Here is a 19,827-nt window from a genome sequence, read left to right on the forward strand (position 1 = left end):
GTAGCAGAGCAGGGACAGGGGAGAGAGGGGCACATCTGAACAGGGGGAATGGCATGTAAGACACATCTTCACAGATGGGGAGGACTTGGTCAGTGGTGAGTTGAAGCATTATTGTGAAGAGTTTTGAATGCCAAGGTAAAGAGTTTACTTACAATTCAGGAAGCAACAAGGACCTACTGAAGGCTGCTAAGCTGAAAAATGATAAAATTCTATCGATGCTTTAAGCTAATTAATCTGGTAGCATTATGAAGGATGGGTCAGATAGAGAAAAGAAGAAATTTGGAGAGAGCAGTTAGGAGAGTATTACAGTAGAGATGAGAAATACCGAAGGCTTAAACTCATATGGCACTGTTGGAAGTAGAAAAGAAGGGGCAAGTATAAGAACCATCTTAGAGGTAGACTCTGTATGAAGTTAGCAATGGTTCAGAGAGGCAGCTCAGTGTGGTGGTTAGAAGCAGGGACTCTGGAGCAAATCCCAAATTCTGCCACTTCCTGCTATGTGACATTTTAAGTTTCTTAAGGTCTTTTTGTGCCTTGGTTTCCCAAGTGTGTAATGGGGATAATAATAGAATGCTATGACAATTAAATTAGTTAATATCTGTGAAATAGTTAATATTTGTGAAATACTATATGCCTGGCACATAGTAAGTGCTATGTAAGTACTTGTTATATAAAGTAATAAATAATTGCTGGGGAGGAAGGGACAATATGACTTAGAGATGACTCTGTTCTTGAGCCAGAGCCTGAGAAAATAGGGGTGGCATTAACTCAGTTGCTCAGGAGGAAGATGTGGATCTTGATCCGAGGAGAGAGGCTGAGGCTAGAAATTTGGGAATCATCCAGAGGTTGAGATGAATGGTTGGTTAGTATGCTCCATTGACTTTCCTGTCTACTTCTGTAACTGACTTTGTTCAAAACAAAAATAAGGGCAGGAGAGTTTTGACTTTGTATTTCTTTGGCAGTTTTATAAAATTTACAGGATTATAATAAAATTTTGCATTGGCAGCTACAGAGTATGTTTTAAAAAAGGGAATTAAATCTTCTTGATTTTAGTAGATAAATGGTATATTTTGTTATACGTACTTTATATATAAAATAAGAGTATTGGCTGGGCGTGGTGGCTCACACCTGTAATCCCAGCACTTTGGGAGGCCGAGGTGGGTGGATCACAAGGTCAGTAGATCAAGATCATCCTGGCCAACATGGTGAAACCCCGTCTCTACTAAAAATACAAAAATTAGCCAAGTGTGGCAGTGAGCACTTGTAGTCCCAGCTACTCAGAAGGCTGAGGCAGGAGAATCGCTTGAACCTGGGAGGCAGAGGTTGCAGTGAGCCGAGATCCCGCCACTGCACTCCAGCCTGGGTGACAGAGCAGGACTCCGTCTCAAAAAAAAAAAAAAAAAAAGTATTGATACAGATGTAAGTAAAATAATGTGTCCATATAGTTCCAGACACTTGAGTTAGGGTATCTTTGAGCACTTGGAAATCTTCAAAGTTGAATGGTATTGCTTTCAAGACCGAGAAAGAAGGAGATAAAATGAAAAACATGTAAGACGTAGTGGAACTCTTTCCTTCTTGCAAATGCCACTAGACAAAAGGATAGGAAGCTGGAAAGCCCCCAGGGCCAGCAGGCTTTCCCTGCCAAGTCTCTTTATTCTTCTTAAACATTACGCAAGTGAGGGAGTGGTGAGGGGTTATAGAAACAGTTGTTCCTGAGCACGTGCATGTGTTATTGTACATGATATCCTTTCATGTCTAGACTATGAACAAATTCCCCGGCATATCTCAAATTATATTTAATTTGGCTTAGGGTTCAGATACATAACGTGACTTCTTATGTTCGATAATTTTTTAAATTACCAAGCACTCTGTGTCCTTTTTACTTTATGCATTGACCCAAGTCTCAATGGAACCTGCTTAGTGTAACTGAAAATGCTTCTACTTCAAATGGAGTCTTCAGTGCTCATTCACATGCTTGCCTGAGAGCCTTCTGGATGCTGAGCAACAGGCCCCCTCCTCTCAGAGATTTCACATTTTGAGTTTTAGTGTTGAATTTGTTAAAAAATAGACTTCTGTTTTTATGGATATAAATGTGCCTAAAGTTTTAGTAAAGCCTTCTCACTTTAATTCCTTGATGTTCTAATTTTTTTAAAAGAAGTGGCAAATCACTTGTTTCTTGATATAGTAGCAAAAAAATTGAGGAAACAACATGATCCAGTCAATACAAAGATAACGTGAGCTGTGGAATCATGCAGACCTTGGGTTCCACACCAAGCTGAGTGACTTTGGGCAAGTCAGCATCTCTGAGTTCCTGTGCCCTTAAATACAGAGTGGGAACAGCAATACGTACTTCATTAGATTGCTACCAAGATACAGTTAGTTAACCTGTACCGGGAGTTTAGTTAAACAAATAGAGCACTGACATGCCAGGCACAGTCCTAGCCACTGTGGCTTCAGAAGTACCCTGGAAACAGTTGCTCCCCTTAAGAAGTTCATAGCCTAGTTACAAAATACCCATTATGACAGGGCACAGTTGCTCATGCCTGTAATCCCGGCGCTTTGGGAGGCCAAGGCAGGTGGTTTGCTTGAACCCAGGAGTTTGAGACCAGCCTGGGCAACATGGTGAAATGCCATCTCTACTAAAAACAAAAAAATTAGCCGGTTATGGTAGTGCGTGCTTATAATCCCAGCTACGTGGGAGGCTGAGGCAGGAAAATCGCTTGAACCCAGGAGACAGAGGTTGCAGTGAGCCGAGATGACACCACTGCATTCCAGTCTGGGCGACACAGTGAGGTTCTGTCCCAAAAAGTAAAACATTAAAAAAAATAAATAAAGTACTCATTATTATTATTTAGACAACAGTGGGATTCCCCTCTTAGATTTGGAGTGCTTATGTTTGCTGTATAACATGCAGGAAGTATTAGATCTAATTGAGTTGAGACTATTTAGAAAAAATACGTCATATTTTTTTCTCATACATTCTAACCACTAATTTTGGTGGGGTTTTTGGGGGAGGTTTTGTTTTTGAGATGGGGTCTCGCTGTGTCACCAAGGCCAGAGGACAGTGGCAATCACAGCTCACTTTAGCCTCAACCTCCTGGGCTCAGGCGATTCTCCCATCTCAGCTTCCCAAGTAGCTGGGACCACAAGTGCATGCCACCACGCCCAGCTAATTATTTTTTTATTTTTTTGTGGAGATAGGGTCTTGCAATGTTGCCTAGGCTGGTCTCAAACTCCTGGGCTCAAGTAATCCTCCTACCGTGACCTCCCAAAGTGTCGGGATTGCAGGACCTGATGAAGGTCACACAATTAGTGAGCCACCACACCTGGCCTAACCACTTGTTTTTAACAGCCCTTCCACTGCAAGTTTCCATCAGCTGGAAACAAACAAGAATGAAACAATCACCTCCAATTCTTTAATTACTGTTTAGAGGTTGCCTTTCACAACAGGTTGTGCCTGTTTGCTAGGGCTGCCGTAACAAAATACCGCAGACCTAGTGGCTTAAACAACGGAAATTATTTTCTCACAGTTCGGGAGGCTGGAAATCAGGATGAGGGTGCCATGAGGGTTGCTACCTGGTGAGGCCTATCTTCTTGGCTTGTAGCTGGCTGTCTTTTCACTGGCTTTTTTCTCTGCGCAAGTGTGGAGAGAAAGATCTCTGGTGTCTCTCCCTCCTCTTATAAGGATACCCGCTGTGTGGGATCAGGGCCCCAACCTCAGGACCTCATTTAACCTTAATTACCTTCTTCAAGGCCCTGTCTCCAGATATAGCCACATTAGTGGTGAGGGGCTCAACTTGTGAATTTTGGCAGGACACACTTCAGGTCATAACAAGTATTTGCCTATTGGAATAGCAACGATTTTCCCATAGGAAAGAACATTATTTTCATTTTAATGGTTCTGGAGAGCACAAAGTCCAAAGAAGAGATTCAAAGCACTAAACATGTGGTCTAAAGAGTGATCACAATTTGTTGGACATAATCATTGCGTATTGACACTCTTAATATCTTGATAATATCTGCTTCCTTGGGATATTGACCATCTATTTATTTAATATTTGCTAATCAACTGTGTAATGCTGAGCATGCTGTCTGTATATTTATACCCTCTCTTGTTCCAAAAAGACTCCTTTGGTCCCCTCAGTGATCACAAGACTCCTAAAACCCACCATATTTCCTAGGAAGTGATTGTCACAACAAAAAGCGTTATTCCTTGATCCTGTCTGTTATTCCTCTAACCGAGTTCACAGTCAGTTGTAGTAGTCCAGGTCGGATGTGAACACTGTCAAGGACAATGTGCTACGCTTGGTCTGGCACAGCACCGTCTGGCCATTTAAAGCGTCCGAGCTAGTGAGAGTCAGGGACGGAGCAGTGTGTCGTAGTTAGGGCATGGGCATCTCATTTCCATATAGCACCCCCAGTCATGCATTGCCCTAATAATTCAGACTACCTTCATAGAGAAGGAGCAGTCTAATAAAGTTGGGAAGTAGAAATCAATTCTTCAGTTTTATCCTTTGATTGAAAAACTATTGATGGGGGTAAGAAGAATGTAGCAAATATACTTTAGTGGGAAGTGTAAATTTTACATATTGACTAGATAAAAATTTTACATAGTAGCTAGATAATTTAAAAGCCTGATATTTGAAAAGAAAAAGTTGTTTAACATCAGAAGTGGCACAGAATGTAAGCTTGAGGAATGACAACACAAGGAAAGCTATTTCTTTATCACACTCTGAATGGTATGCAGTTGTTTACTTGTTTGTTTATTTGTTTTGGGGCATCCATACCATTCTGACACTTTGCTAATGCTACTTTATCTTATACAGTATAGCCAGTGATATTAATATTGGAATATACCAAATATAAAGTATGTTGAAAATATATTCAGAGTATATTCAAATATAAAATATATTTCTAACATATCCCCCCATCCTTGAAAATCATCAATCCAAGATTCTAACTAGGAACCGTTAGTATTTGAGAACGAGACTGCATTCATTTTGCAAACTAATTCTTACATTCTTGTGATCATTTGAAGGCTTTAGGAAGAAGGGGAAAGGAGGAATTAATGTTACTGAGTTAAGGACATTGCATGTTACCTTTTACAGTCCTGACTTCACTGTGAAGTTGGCATTGTGCTCTCACAGTTGAAGAAGATAAGTTTCAGAGAGGTTAGGAAACCTGATTAAGGTCACACAATTTGTACGTGATGGAGCCAGGAATCAAACTCAGGTCTTGGTAGAGGAGAAGCTAGAATCTCATACCATTTTGTCCCTTTGATTTGTTTGAGTTTAAAATTCACCATCCTGTATCCCTTGAAATAACTATAGCCAGAAAAATACAGGCTGTCCTTCTGCCTTTCATAGTCTAGTATGATGATTGTTTTCTCAGATGTGGTGCAGTGCCTGTTGTATTCAAAACACATCTAATAAATTATTCTGGTAGTTTTGAAGGGATGGTGATGAAAGGATCATTCAGCAGCTTCATCTTTAAAATCAATTTTTGCCAATTGTCATAAGGAAAAATTCTCTTTTAAATGATTTTTTTTTTTTTTTTGAGACGGAGTCTTGCTCTGTTGCCCAGGCTGGAGTGCAGTGGCGGGATCTCGGCTCACTGCAAGCTCCGCCTCCCGGGTTCACACCATTCTCCTGCCTCAGCCTCCCAAGTAGCTGGGACTACAGGCGCCCGCCACCATACCCAGCTAATTTTTTTTTGTATTTTTAGTAGAGACGGGGTTTCACCATGTTAGCCAGGATGGTCTCGATCTCCTGATCTCATGATCCGCCTGCCTCGGCCTCCCAAAGTGCTGGGATTACAGGCATGAGCCACCACGCCTGGCCTTAAATGATTTTTTAAAAGAAGCATTTGTAATGCTTGTTTCCCTAGAGTAGTTAACAAACGAGACGTGAGAACAGACTTCAAACCATCAGGAGCTTTCTATAGTGGGCTGACTTCAAAAACATAGCTTGCAGTAAGTGTAGCTTGCAGTAAGCGTCTCTCCTTCCACTGGGCCAGCAGGCTGAGTCCAGGCTGTGCATCTCCTTGAAGGAAGGAAGATGTTCCTGTCACCCCATGTGACTGCTGCTTCTCTTTCTTCCTCTTCGCATACACCCTTACCAATAAATATTTACCATCTCACCTACACCAAAAAGGCGGGTAGGGCAGGCAGAGACACAGCACTGACTCCAGCGTCCCTTGTGTTGTAGTTACTTGTGAGTGTGTATATATCTGTCCCTGGTTTAATTTTGAGCTCCTAGGATTTTTCTATTCTTTATCTGTCTGGGTATTATATTTAAAGAAAGAGACAAATATGTTTGTTGAATTGAACGAGCAACATTCTTGATTCCTCACAAAAGCTAGCTTTCTCGTCACCTGCGTGAAAGTCAAGCATCCCCTCATGAGGCAGAAATGAAATCCTGTACGACCTCTTTCAGAGTAACCAATTGCTGAGTCTGCTTCAGATCACTGCCTGCACCATGTATATATTTCACTAAATCTTTCTGGAGTTTCCAATAAATAAATATTCATTCTTTAATTGCCACAGGAAGAATTATTTTATTCTTAGAACTTTGTGTATTTATAGAGAAGGTATTCATGTTCCCAAACTGTCTGTTCTTGCCATATTTACAGGCACAGACTGTGGGGCTCCCAGTGACCATGCATTCACCGAACATGAGGCTGCTGCGATCTGCCCTCCTCCCCCAGGCATCCAACGTGGAGGCCTTTTCATTTCCAGCATCTGGCTGTCAGGCGGAAGCTGCATTCATGGAAGAAGAGTGTGTGGACACTCCAAAGGTACGGCTGTGTTTGAGAGTCTCAGAACTGGCAGTTTGGCGAGAGATTACAGTTTGGTCCACAAGTGTTGTACTTTGGCTTTATTGAACTTTATCATTTCGTTAAGTCACTCAGGAGTGATGCTTTTGTGGAGAAAAACCTTAGAACAGTGTCCAGGCTCAACTCTTGTCAGTGTTTATCATTATGACCAGTATGACCATTACGTAATTTGTCAGACCTCGTGGACTTCTGAAAAGTCCTCCCTGTCTTTCTCCCTCACTAATTCCTTCTCTCTTCAAGTTTCCAGATCTCTCACAAGTGTTTCGTTTGTTTGTTTGTTTTTTCCCTAACAAATTAATGCTGAAAACAAAAAAATTAACTTTCATGCCAAATTGGGCTTTATTTGATTACTATTGGTGCTCTTCTGCATAGGTACCTCAGGTACAAAATGATGGGCCGTCTTTTGTGATCAGTTATACATGTGTTTTTGTCCAATTTGGAAATGTTTAAAAGTTAATGTGCTGGGCCAGGCACAGTGGCTCAAGCCTGTAATCCCAGCACTTTGGGAGGCCGAGGCGGGCAGATTGCCTGAGCTCAGGAGTTCCAGACCACCTTGGGCGACATGGTGAAACTCCATCTCTACTAAAATACAAAAAATTAGCCAGGCGTGGTGGTACACACCTGTAATCTGAGCTACTCAGGAGGCTGAGGCATGAGAATGGCTTGAGCCCAGGGGGCCGAGGTGGCAGTGAGCCGAGATCACAGCACCACACTCCAGCCTGGGTGACAGAGTGAGACTCCATCTCAAAAAATTAATAAATTAATAAAAATAAAAGTATGTGGAATGAAGTTGGCATTTAGGATACAGAAGATGACAGCTTCTCTCATTCATAGATGTCTCTTTAACTTCCAATGTGTATTATATATACTTAGCATAAGCGATGTATAGAAGATCATAATAATGGGTAGTAGAGTGTCATAGAAAACACAGGTCTTGGAGCGTGTTCAAAATAGACCTCCTCTTAGTGTGAACTTGGGCCACGTAACAAAACTCTTTGAACCTCAGTTTTCTCTTATATAAAAGGAGAACACCAACTTTATGAGACTATTATGAGGATTAATTGAGATAATGTGTGTGAGGTTTGGGACAGATTATAGATAATAAATAATGGTTTCCTGTCTTTTTAGCCTCTTTAGATAATAAAAAGATGAGTGAGACATGAACTCTGCCTCTCCAGAGTCCACTATAGCCTAGCAGAAGAAACATTATACATACTGAAAGACACCGCCAGGTGCTGAATAAATTGATAAAAGATAAAATATGGGCCGGGCATGGTGGCTTACGCCTGTAATCGCAGCACTTTGGGAGGCCAAGGGGGACAGATCATGATGTCAGGAGTTCAAGACCAGCGTGGCCAACATGGCGAAACTCCGTCTCTATTAAAAATACAAAAATTAGCTTGGGGAGGTTGCAGGCGCCTGTAATCCCAGCTACTTGGGAGGCTGAGGCAAGAGAATTGCTTGAACCCAGGAGGTGGAGGTTGCAGTGAGCCGAGATCGTGCCATTGCATGCCAGCCCAGGCAACAGTGCAAGACTGCATCTCAAAAAAATAAATAAATAAAATATGATCAGTCCTTTAAGGAAGTATAAATCAGAACGAGGCAGGGGAAGTTGCTTTTAGCTGTTTGATCAGGAAAGTCCGGTTTAACTGTCAGAACTGAGGATTGAAAGGCAGGTAGACCCAGGACAGGTGGCTGGAAACCGGGGGTGAGGAGTGATGTCTACAGTGGAGACAAGACTAAAAAAGCAAGTACTAGGGAAGCCTAAGTCCATCTCCGTAGAGAAGGGTTCAGATGGTCTGAGGAAAAGGGCACATGCAGGGAAGCTATGTGAAATAAAGATGGAGGAGGTTAGCATTAAATGGCAAGCCAAGAAATTTAGATGTTTTCCCTAAGCGAGTGCTTTCAATATGGGGATAGGGTTTGGTATCAGTTGAAACAACTGAAGGAACAGTTGTTAGGGGAGTAGGAAACTGCTGAAGATATTTGAGCAAGGAAGCTCTGGGATCCATGTTGCACATCAGAAAGTTAGCCTGCATATCACTGTGTGTGCCCCGGTGCAGGGGAGAAACTGGTGACCAGGAAGACAGGTTAGAGCACGTGTCCAGGAGGGAGGTGATGAGGCCTGAACTAGAATAGTGGCAGATAGAGATGGTGCAGATAAAATTGATAGAATATTAAGGTCTAGGGAGAAGTCCAAACTAGTAACAAGATTTTGAGCCTAGATGGAGGGTGAGAGCCATTTTCAGAAATGGAGAACTAAAGGCAGGGCAGATTCAAGAAGGCCGACCATGAGTTCAGCCAAGCGTAGCCCACAACAGGCAGCTCAGTGCGAGGCTGCCACAAGCCAGTGTTGACCGAAAGGATTTAGTGTCTGGGCCCCTAAGGATGAGTCCACTGCCTGGGGACAGTCTTTCTTCTCTGCCTGTGGTTGCTACTACAGTCCCACTCAGAAATTTAGACATAAATTAAGGCAGCATCATTCATTTATTTTAAAGATGTAATTCCCTCAAAAGAATTAAAATGCAGTTGACTAAAGGCTTGTCTGTGAGGGCATCAGGCCTAAAACACAGATTGGGCACTGACTGCTGTATTATATAGGGCAAGCTATTTTTAAAGCTTGTGATTGTTACTGTAACCAGAAAACAGGCAGGAAATGAATGATTTTGTAAAAGATATAGACAGGAGCTAGATGGTATATTTGCATGTGTAGGAAGAGCAGTGCCACGCTGGAGCTGGTCACCCACACTGGCAGTGCCATGCTGGCACTCAGCCAGGCCATAGACATCCTCCGGGCTTCTTTGTGGACCGTTTTATTTATGTCAGCAAAAACGCTTGTCCCTCTTCCCTCCCTAAGACCTCTTTCTTGGGGCCCATAAATAAGTGCACACACACACACAGAAAAACTTATCAGAGACACAGTTCCCTTTTTATTGAGACTGCCTCATGTGCATTTACTGTAACACCCATTTGTTGTTTTCTGATTGATGCTTCATAGCTGCATGTATTGATACTTGCATTTCTCCTCTCAACTGGGGACAGGTATTGTGCATCTCAAAGAGACTTCAGCTCTCCTTCCCTCCCAGAAATCTTCAGTGCTTAAAATTGTCAGTAAAATCCCTTAGGGAGTCTGAATGGAAACTTTGGTTTGCAGTTTCAAAAAAATATTGCCTTTCTGAGATAGTCGCCCAACTCTAGGTAAGAATGGTTGGATCAGGTGTTCCAAACAGGAACTGAGATCCACAGATGACATGGGGGCCATATGGGAGGGCAGATGCATAAACCTTGTAGAATAAATCTACTTCAAGTATCTCTTTTTAATAAGGAATTTTGTATACATACATATACACACACACTTGAGTCATTTTTAGCTTTTTTTTTTTTTTTTTTTTTTGAGATGGAGTATCACTCTTGTCACCCAGGCTGGAGTGCAGTGACACGATCTCAGCTCATTGCAACCTCCGCCCCCCGGGTTCAAGCGATTCTCCTGCCTCAGACTCCTGAGTAGCTGGGACTACAGGCGCCTGCCACCACACCCAGCTAAGTTCTGTACTTTTAGTAGAGATGGGGTTTTGCCATGTTGGCCAGGCTGGTCTCGAACTCCTGTCCTCAGGTGATCTGCCCGCCTTGGCCTCCCAAAGTACTGGGATTACAGGCATGAGCCACCATGCCCAGCCCATTTTTAGCATTTTTATTTGAAATGTAATAAAAGGATTTTCCAAATTACCCCCTTCATAGCTGGATAGCAGAAGGGAACTGTGAGGGTAAACCCTGAAAATGCAGATACAGTGGAGGTGTTTCGTGTCTACTTACATTTTTAATAACTTTTTTTATGACAAAGGTAGTACACACAAGGTCTGAAAAGGATATACATCTGGCCAGGTGCAGTGGCTTACACCTGTAATCCAGCACTTTGGGAGGCTGGGTGGATCACCTGAGGTCAGGAGTTCAAGAACAGCCTGGCCAACGTGGCAAAACCCCAACTCTACTAAAAATACAAAAATTAGCCAGGCATGGTGGTGTGCGCCTGTAATCCCAGCTACTGAGGAGGCTGAGGCAGGAGAATCGCTTGAACCTGGGAGTTGGAGGTTGCAGTGAGCCCAGATTGCACCACTGCGCTCCAGCCTGGGCGACAGAGTGAGACTCTGTCTCACCAAAAAAAGAAAAAAGAAGAAGAAAAATCAGATCAATGAAAAATCAAGTCATTGTTTTCTAGCTGTCCCAGGATAAAATCGAACTCAGCAAATATTTTGTAATAAAAGACATAATTCCTCTTGTAGTCTAGATGAGAAAATAAATGTATAAACTGACAATTTAAGTAAAACCGTAAATTCAGGGGTACTGCCGGGTATTTTGTGTGACTCAGTAAAAATATTAAGGATAAAAAAAGAACCTGCATGAAAAGAAACACTGAACAGACAACCCACAGAATGAGAGAACATTTTTGCAATCTATCCATCTGACAAAGGTCTAATATCCAGTCCATAAGGAACTTAAACAAATTTACAAGAAAAATCCCCATTAAAAAGTGGGCAAAGGACAAGAACAGACACTTCTGAAAAGAAGACCTCATACAGCCAACAAACATATGAAAAAAAGCTCAACAGCGGCCGGGTGTGGTGGCTCACGCCTGTAATCCCAGCACTTTGGGAGGCCGAGGCAGGCGGATCACGAGGTCAGGAGATCGAGACCATCCTGGCTAACATGGTGAAACCCCATCTCTACTAAAAATGCAAAAAAAATTAGCCGGGCGTGGTGGTGGGTGCCTGTAGTTCCAGCTACTCGGGAGGCTGAGGCAGGAGAATGGCGTGAACCTGGGAGGCAGAGCTTGCAGTGAGCTGAGATCTCACCACTGCACTCCAGAGCCTGGGCGACAGAGCGAGACTCCGTCTCAAAAAAAAAAAAAAAAAAAAAAAAAAAAGCTCAACATGACTGATCATTAGAGAAATGCAAATCAAAACCACAATGAGATACTATCTCATGCCAGTCAGAATGGCAATTATTAAAAAGTCAACAACAACAGATACTGGCCTGGTTGCGGAGAGAAAGGAACACTTTTACACTGTTAGTGGGAGTGTAAATTAGTTCAACCATTGTGGAAGACAGTGTGGCAATTCCTCAAGGATCTAGAGGCAGAAATACCATTTGACCCAGCAATCCCATTACTGGGTATATACCCAAAGGAATGTAAATCATTCTATTATAAAGATAAATGCACGAGTCTGCTCGTTGCAGCTCTATTCACAACAGCAAAGACATGGAATCAACCCAAATGCCCATCAGTGATAGACTGGATAAAGAAAATGTGGTACATATACACCATGGAATACCATGCATCCATAGAAAGGAATGAGATCATGTCCTTTGCAAGGACATGAATGGAGCTGGAAGCCATTATCCTCAGCTGAACAGAAAACCAAACACCACATGTTCTCACTTATAAGTAGGAGTTGAATGGACACATGGAGGGGAATAACACACACTGGGGCCTGTTGGGGGGGCAATGGGAGGGAGAGCATCAGGAAGAATAGCTGATGCATGCAGGGCTTAATACCTAGGTGATAGGTTGACAGGTGCAGCAAACCACCATGACACACGTTTACCTATGTAACAAACCTGCACATCCTGCACATGTACCCTGGAACTTAAAAATTGAAGAAAAAAAAAGAACCTGCTTATATGGCTTATCCTATAAGAAATGTCTGGTAAAATTTTGACGGAGGCCGTAAGTGTAAGGATGCTTAATAGATAATTAATTAATGATCTTCTTTTCTCTGTTGGCTTATTCATTTCTAAACCATTCTTGGCTAGTATTAGAAAATTGTATTAGTAGAGAGTTAAGGAGCTTAGAGGTATGAATGTAAGTTCTCAAACAGCCATTCTTTCTTGCAAGGAACCTATTAAGTTTAGTCAAAAAGGAAAGTTTATCTGGGGAGGGACCAAGGAGAGAGCAAGAGTTGCTGGCCAGGTTTCAGAGTTTTGCTTTCTGTTGCCATGGGGAGGGAGGTTGGCCAGTGTGGAAAGGAAGCATTTACCACTCTTCCTCTTAAATGACCGCTCATCGCTTTAAAACCCTGTAATGCATTAGCCACCTTACCCGAGTGAGGGCTATAGCCCAGAATGGATTTTATGGAATAACCTTCCCCTCCCTGCAGCAAACAAAGATCTGAGTCACCCTAGTCTCCTTCTCCAAATAAAGGGCCTCGCAGCGTCTTCAGATTGGCTGCCATAAGAGGAAAGTTTCCTGTGTGTCTGGCAAAGGGAAACCCCACACCACCTCTCACATACATGAGCTTCTCCTGCTTCCAAAGGAAACAGTAGCTCTACCCAGTGTTTTCCAGGTGAAAGTACTGCTTAGAACTCAGCGTCTTATGACTGGCTGTTCCTGAGCAGCTATTCATAGGAGAAAATGGATTGATTTCCACGGGGGAATAGTTAAGGTAATGAGGTAAATAATTACCTCCTCACAGGGGCCTTTACCAGCCAGAACTTGCAACCACAACCCCCATGCCAGTATGCTGTTCTGCCTGCCATTAGGCGGTGTGCGTGGCAACTGCATGGGAAGGGCCAGTGCTTGCGGGGAGCTGTGCTGCGCTCACCCCTGTGGGATAGGAACCATCGATAACGTATATGTTGCTGGAGGAGACAAAATTCAGTGCACTGGGGCTTATTAGCCTCTGCTGGAATTTTGGGCCAGTGAGCCCTTTGTTATTCTACAATGGGAGGCTTTGGCTGTCTGCCATTTGAATTTTTTTCAATCCTTTTTCTGGTATCAGTCTGTCTATATAGAATTCTTACTTTCCATTCCCCAGGCATATAGAACCAATTAAAGACTAAATCAAATGGGCAGGTACTTAAATTTTGAACATAAAAGTCTTTCTAAAACCTTCCATTATGTTTATGGTTGAAAAAATAGAAGAATCTTGGTGACTACCCCTTTTTTTTTTTTTAGCAATGAGCCATGTAGTTAAAAAAAAAAACAAAAAAAAAAAAACAACTCATCTTCCCCCTCTTCATTTCCCTTATTTAAAAAAAAAAATAACTGGTAGGCCTCAAACTAATATACCCCTGTTCTTCTGGAAACCACTAAAAAAGTTGTTTATTGTAATAATGATGACTCAGAGAAACCTGGGCAGCAGTGCCAGTTTGGGTCATCATGGGCTTCTGTCTCTCTCTGAGTCCTGCAGTTGACTTGCCTTCACTTCTAATCTATGTGTTGTCATGCATAATAAATATGTGCATGTTTAAATATTTTACTTAATTTCTAGTTCGCCACAAGTCTTGACACGTTTTCCTTTGTGGATTTTTCTGTCTCAGCAGTGCAGAAACTGAGTTTCCTCTCTCCCCTGGCGTTTAGGTCAATGGCTGTCTGCTTGACCCTGTGCCTCCTGTCCTGGTGCGGAAGGGATGCCAGTCACTGCCCAGCAACATGATGGAGACCTCCATTGACGAAGGGCTGGAGACAGAAGGAGAGGCCGAGGAAGACCCCGCTCATGCCTTTGAGGCATTTCAGTCCACACGCAGCGGGCAGAGACGGCACACTCTGTCAGAAGTGACCAATCAACTGGTCGTGATGCCTGGGGCAGGTACGGTAGAGGAGCGACACTAGCTTGAGTCTTCATGGCATCATGTCATACTCCAATTGCCAACAAGTGGTCACGATGCCAGCCAACACCTAAAATTGAGTCGATAGCTTATTCCTTTATGGATTAGATTCAGCAGGTATAGCAGACACAGCCTGGCAGCAGCTATCAAAGGTGAATTGAAATGTCTCTGAGTTGGCTCCCATAGTCCCCAGGATTCATCTGGGTGCCACGTGATTGATCAGGGACTCTGGCTCTTTTGGACTGGCTGAGATCTTACAGATGCCACTTCTGGAGTGTTTTCCCCACTAAACTTGAAGATGACTAAATTGGCCAGTAAAAGGGCTCTGAAAAGATGTTTTGATTGGAAATTAAGGACATGGTAGCTGTCAAAACTCAAGCTGGTTATGCTTTGTACCCTATGTTCCAAGGAGATGCTATTGCTATTCGTTTTATCTGTTCTGTTTTCTCTTAAAGGGAAAATTTTCTCCATGAATGACAGCCCCTCCCTTGACAGTGTGGACTCTGAGTATGATATGGGGTCTGTTCAGAGGGACCTGAACTTTCTGGAAGACAACCCTTCCCTTAAGGACATCATGTTAGCCAATCAGCCTTCACCCCGCATGACATCTCCCTTCATAAGCCTGAGACCTACCAACCCAGCCATGCAGGCTCTGAGCTCCCAGAAACGAGAGGTCCACAACAGGTCTCCAGTGAGCTTCAGAGAGGGCCGCAGAGCATCAGATACCTCCCTCACCCAGGGTGAGCACTTCCTCCTCTGCTTTTTGAAACTCGCGTCGTAGGAGAGCGGTTTCTTGCCATGTTGGTGTGGTCACCTGTGGTCACTGAAAGGCCTTGTATTTTAGTTAAACTGTTTGGTCTTGGTGCTTTCTTTCAGGAATTGTAGCATTTAGACAACATCTTCAGAATCTGGCTAGAACCAAAGGAATTCTAGAGTTGAACAAAGTGCAGTTGTTGTATGAACAAATAGGACCGGAGGCAGACCCTAACCTGGCGCCGGCGGCTCCTCAGCTCCAGGACCTTGCTAGCAGCTGCCCTCAGGTGGGTACCTTGGGCCCTTCCCTCAATGGCTCTGTGAGGATGAGGTGTGAGTTTGTCCTGAAGATGGTCATTTTCACTTAGAGGATTTTCTCCAGTCCTGGAGCAAACAGCCTGTTTGGGAAAACCCACAGCTTCTTTGCCTTGTTGCTGCCACCTGCCACTGACGGGTTCAACCCATCCACGCTGCTTCCAAGTGATCAATACCAGATAGAGGCCTGGACACTCTCAAGCTGTTTTTGGCTCACAGGGCAGAGTACAGATGAGTGACCTTACAGTCGCCCTTGAACTCCCCTTCTCCTGCCACACACACCCAAATGAAAAATACACAAATAAACTACACCCAAATGAGAAGCTTCTCACCACTACTTTTGATGTGGTATCACTTTAGTAAATACTACAAGTGGATTATTCATACTAAAAATACAATAAATACTGCTACTTACCTGATTTTATTTTGAGCCTATTTTCAGTGCATCCAAGAGGATTATAGTTCGAGGCCCACATGAAGGCCATGGCCTCCTGGTGACACCAAGAGCCTTTGCTCTAGTACTGACTAGGTAATTGTTAACTAGAGATAATACATGCATAAATGTTCTGCAGAGTAATGAGCCCTCAGCCTACTGGCTCTGTAAAAGCTTTGAGTATTAATAAGTCTCAGTGGAGTTGGTATTCCTCTTGGACATTGCAAAGGTGCTTCAGCTAAGAACTGAGACGTTTTTCCCCATGGGGAATTGAAAATTGTTTCCACCCCTTGCTCCTCAGGAAGAAGTTTCTCAGCAGCAGGAAAGCGTCTCCACTCTCCCTGCCAGCGTGCATCCCCAGCTGTCCCCACGGCAGAGCCTGGAGACCCAGTACCTGCAGCACAGACTCCAGGTGGGTCCTTCTCCTTGCGAGTCCACCTCACTCTGCTCATCCAGAATCTGTTCTTCTGCAAAGCAGAAACCTGTTTTGCCTGGCATTTATTTAGGGTAGCTGCTTGATTCCTTATAGGCAAGTAGCTTTGACTCTGTACTTGGAGTTTCTAGAAACGTGTTCAGATTTAGCTTTATGCTGTGTGTTGGTGGTGGGAAAGGCTTTGTCCTCAAGCCCCACGAAAGGATATGCCACTGAGGGGTGGGAACGGGAGACCTGGCTTCTTTCTTTCTAATTGTATTCCTCTTAATGAGTAACAAATAAAATGAAAACCTTAAGTCTGCAGAATTTCTACATGGGCTTTCTATGTTGGTGCATAAAAATCTTAAAAAGTGATAAAGCATAGATCCCGTAAAGGATGAATCATTCATTCAGCGGGTGCTGGGGCCTTTGCTCTCAAGATCTAACTCCACCTTTCTCATTGCTTTTTAATGTCCATGAGCCTCACGGTCCTAGTGGACTTTTGGAAATGGAGTGGAAAAAGGAAGCAGGTGAGGTCAGAGATGGCCCAGGCCTGCGGGCCCGATGCTCTTTCAGGGTCTCAGGGAGTAAATGTCAGTCCCTTCACCCCGTGTGTATTCTGTAGAATGCAGTTGGATTCATCCTGCAGGCAGAAGCACATCTGATGACTGCATCCTAGGTGACAGCACATTGTCACGCTCATGTTGTTTTTCTGCTCTTACAGAAGCCCAGCCTTCTGTCAAAGGCCCAGAACACCTGTCAGCTTTATTGCAAAGAACCACCGCGGAGCCTTGAGCAGCAGCTGCAGGAACATAGGTGAGAAGGGGACTTTGGCCAAAGAAGTTGCTTCCTTTTCTGGAAGCCTTGAGAACACTGAATGTGTTGTCCTTTTCCTCTCACATTCGCTACTACTAGGAAAATAGGTTTTCTGCGTGTGTCACAGGCCCTCTGAGCATGATTACTAAGAGGATATCTCAGTATCCATGGAGGATGGTCCTGTCAGGCACTGGCAGCCCCACAGTGTACTTTGTTTTCCTTTTCTTCTAGCGTTTCCTCTTTGGGGTATGACTAGCTCCAAGCTTTCACAGTCAGTGGCCCAAAGTATGGAGGTGGGGTAGGCGGCACAGGAGCCTTCCGTCCTCCCTTACTATCATGTGTGCCTACAGCCTCGCTAGTAGAAGCAGCTTGGCCAAGGTAGACCTACCCTAATCAATCCATCAACTGCAGACACCTGCAGAGGCCAAGGTGTGATTATCTCCCCTTCTAGCCTCTCCAGAAGGGAAATCATCCTCTCATTGTATAAAGGAAAAAACTCGGAGTCAGAGAAAATGCATTCCTGCTCACGTTAGTACTGAAGGATCATCAGAACTGGGGGGCAAAACATGAGATTAGGTTTAAGAGACCCAACACAATTGGTTCCCATTCCCACTTGTTTTTGCTGACATGAGAGAGACTTAAGTAGAAGACTGAAGCTAATGACTGGTATTGCATTTACATTAAAATTGCCATCACTTGAGAAGATTTAAAATTATTTCCTTTGATATTACCAATTTAGGCTCCAGCAGAAGCGACTCTTTCTTCAGAAGCAGTCTCAACTGCAGGCCTATTTTAATCAGATGCAGATAGCAGAGAGCTCCTACCCACAGCCAAGTCAGCAGCTGCCCCTTCCCCGCCAGGAGACTCCACCGCCTTCTCAGCAGGCCCCACCGTTCAGCCTGACCCAGCCCCTGAGCCCCGTCCTGGAGCCTTCCTCCGAGCAGATGCAATACAGCCCTTTCCTCAGCCAGTACCAAGAGATGCAGCTTCAGCCCCTGCCCTCCACTTCCGGTCCCCGGGCTGCTCCTCCTCTGCCCACGCAGCTACAGCAGCAGCAGCCGCCACCGCCACCACCCCCTCCACCACCACGACAGCCAGGAGCTGCCCCAGCCCCCTTACAGTTCTCCTATCAGACTTGTGAGCTGCCAAGCGCTGCTTCCCCTGCGCCAGACTATCCCACTCCCTGTCAGTATCCTGTGGATGGAGCCCAGCAGAGCGACCTAACGGGGCCAGACTGTCCCAGAAGCCCAGGACTGCAAGAGGCCCCCTCCAGCTACGACCCACTAGCCCTCTCTGAGCTACCTGGACTCTTTGATTGTGAAATGCTAGACGCTGTGGATCCACAACACAATGGGTATGTCCTGGTGAATTAGTCTCAGCACAGGAATTGAGGTGGGTCAGGTGAAGGAAGAGTGTATGTTCCTATTTTTATTCCAGCCTTTTAAATTTAAAGCTTATTTTCTTGCCCTATCCCTAACGGGGAGAAATCGAGCCACCCAACTGGAATCAGAGGGCCTGGCTGGGGTGGATGTTGCTTCCTCCTGGTTCTGCCCCACCACAAAGTTTTCTGTGGCAAGTGCTGGAACACAGTTGTAGGCTGAGGCTCCTGCCCTTCGGTCGAGTGGAGCAAGCTCTCGAGGGCAGCACTGACAAATGTGTTCCTAAGAAGACATTCAGACCCAGGTCTTATGCAGGATTACATCCGTTTATTATCAAGGGCAACCTTGGTGAAAGCAGAAAGGGTGTGTGCTATTGCATATATATGGGGGAAAAAAGGCAATATATTTTTCACTGAAGCTGAGCAACCACATATTGCTACAAGGCAAATCAAGAAGACATCAGGAAATCAGATGCACAGGAAATAAAGGAAAGCTGTGCTTTGTCATTGAATCCTAAGTTCTTAGCTGCTGATGCAAGTTGTCCCCCAAGGTCATCACAAAGCAGTGGGGCATGAGCTGTGTTTCAGGGGCCACTAAATAACAGCTGGTACTGACCCCAGAAACTGCCTTCATCTCCATTCGGAAGCAGGTGACACACCCCTTCAGAAGGTGCCCTGGGTTGCCGAGTGTCAGAATATACTCAGGACTCCAGAGGTGTCACACGTGGAACTGACAGGAGACCCGCCACCGTGGAGGCAGGGGGCAAGAAACTCAAGAACGCATCAAGAGCACCAGCCCTGGGCCAGGGAAGACAGGCTCTTCCTGCAGTTTCTCGTGGACACTGCTGGCTTGGGGGCAGTCGGTCTCCAGGGTACCTGTTGTCTCTTTTCCGATGTAATAACTACTTTGACCTTACACTATATGTTGCTAGTAGTTTATTGAGCTTTGTATATTTGGACAGTTTCATATAGGGCTTAGAGATTTTAAGGACATGATAAATGAACTTTTCTGTCCCATGTGAAGTGGTAGTGCGGTGCCTTTCCCCCAGATCATGCTTTAATTCTTTCTTTTCTGTAGAAACCAACAGTTTCCATTTATGTCAATGCTAAATCCAAAGTCACTTCAGAGTTTGTTTTCCACCATGTGGGAATCAGCATTCTTAATTTCCTTAAAGTTTTGACTTGTAATGAAATGTTCAAGTATTACAGCAATATTCAAAGAACCACAGATGTGTTAACCATTTAAGCAGATCATCTGCCAAACATTATATTACTAATAAA

At 44.1% G+C, this 19,827-nt stretch overlaps 1 protein-coding gene across 2 annotated transcripts in view; it reads left to right on the forward strand.

The window, feature by feature from the left end:
• The window catches only part of SIK2 (salt inducible kinase 2), a 122,296-nt gene extending 103,010 nt beyond the window's left edge, over positions 1–19,286 (forward strand). The window contains exons 9-16 of one of the 2 annotated variants that reach the window (XM_016921975.4): positions 6,631–6,795; positions 14,192–14,420; positions 14,895–15,179; positions 15,316–15,479; positions 16,242–16,352; positions 17,077–17,168; positions 17,908–18,522; positions 19,197–19,286. In XM_016921975.4, the coding sequence (XP_016777464.1) occupies positions 6,631–6,795; positions 14,192–14,420; positions 14,895–15,179; positions 15,316–15,479; positions 16,242–16,352; positions 17,077–17,168; positions 17,908–18,522; positions 19,197–19,200 (1,665 nt within the window). In that variant the 3' untranslated portion in view covers positions 19,201–19,286. Of the gene's footprint in view, positions 1–6,630; positions 6,796–14,191; positions 14,421–14,894; positions 15,180–15,315; positions 15,480–16,241; positions 16,353–17,076; positions 17,169–17,907; positions 19,056–19,196 lie in introns of those variants that run through there. The other variant, XM_016921974.3, reaches the window with a different exon arrangement.
• Positions 19,287–19,827: the final 541 nt, after the last annotated feature.

This window comes from Pan troglodytes, chromosome 9 (genome assembly GCF_028858775.2).
Source record: "Pan troglodytes isolate AG18354 chromosome 9, NHGRI_mPanTro3-v2.0_pri, whole genome shotgun sequence".
Taxonomy (NCBI): domain Eukaryota; kingdom Metazoa; phylum Chordata; class Mammalia; order Primates; family Hominidae; genus Pan; species Pan troglodytes.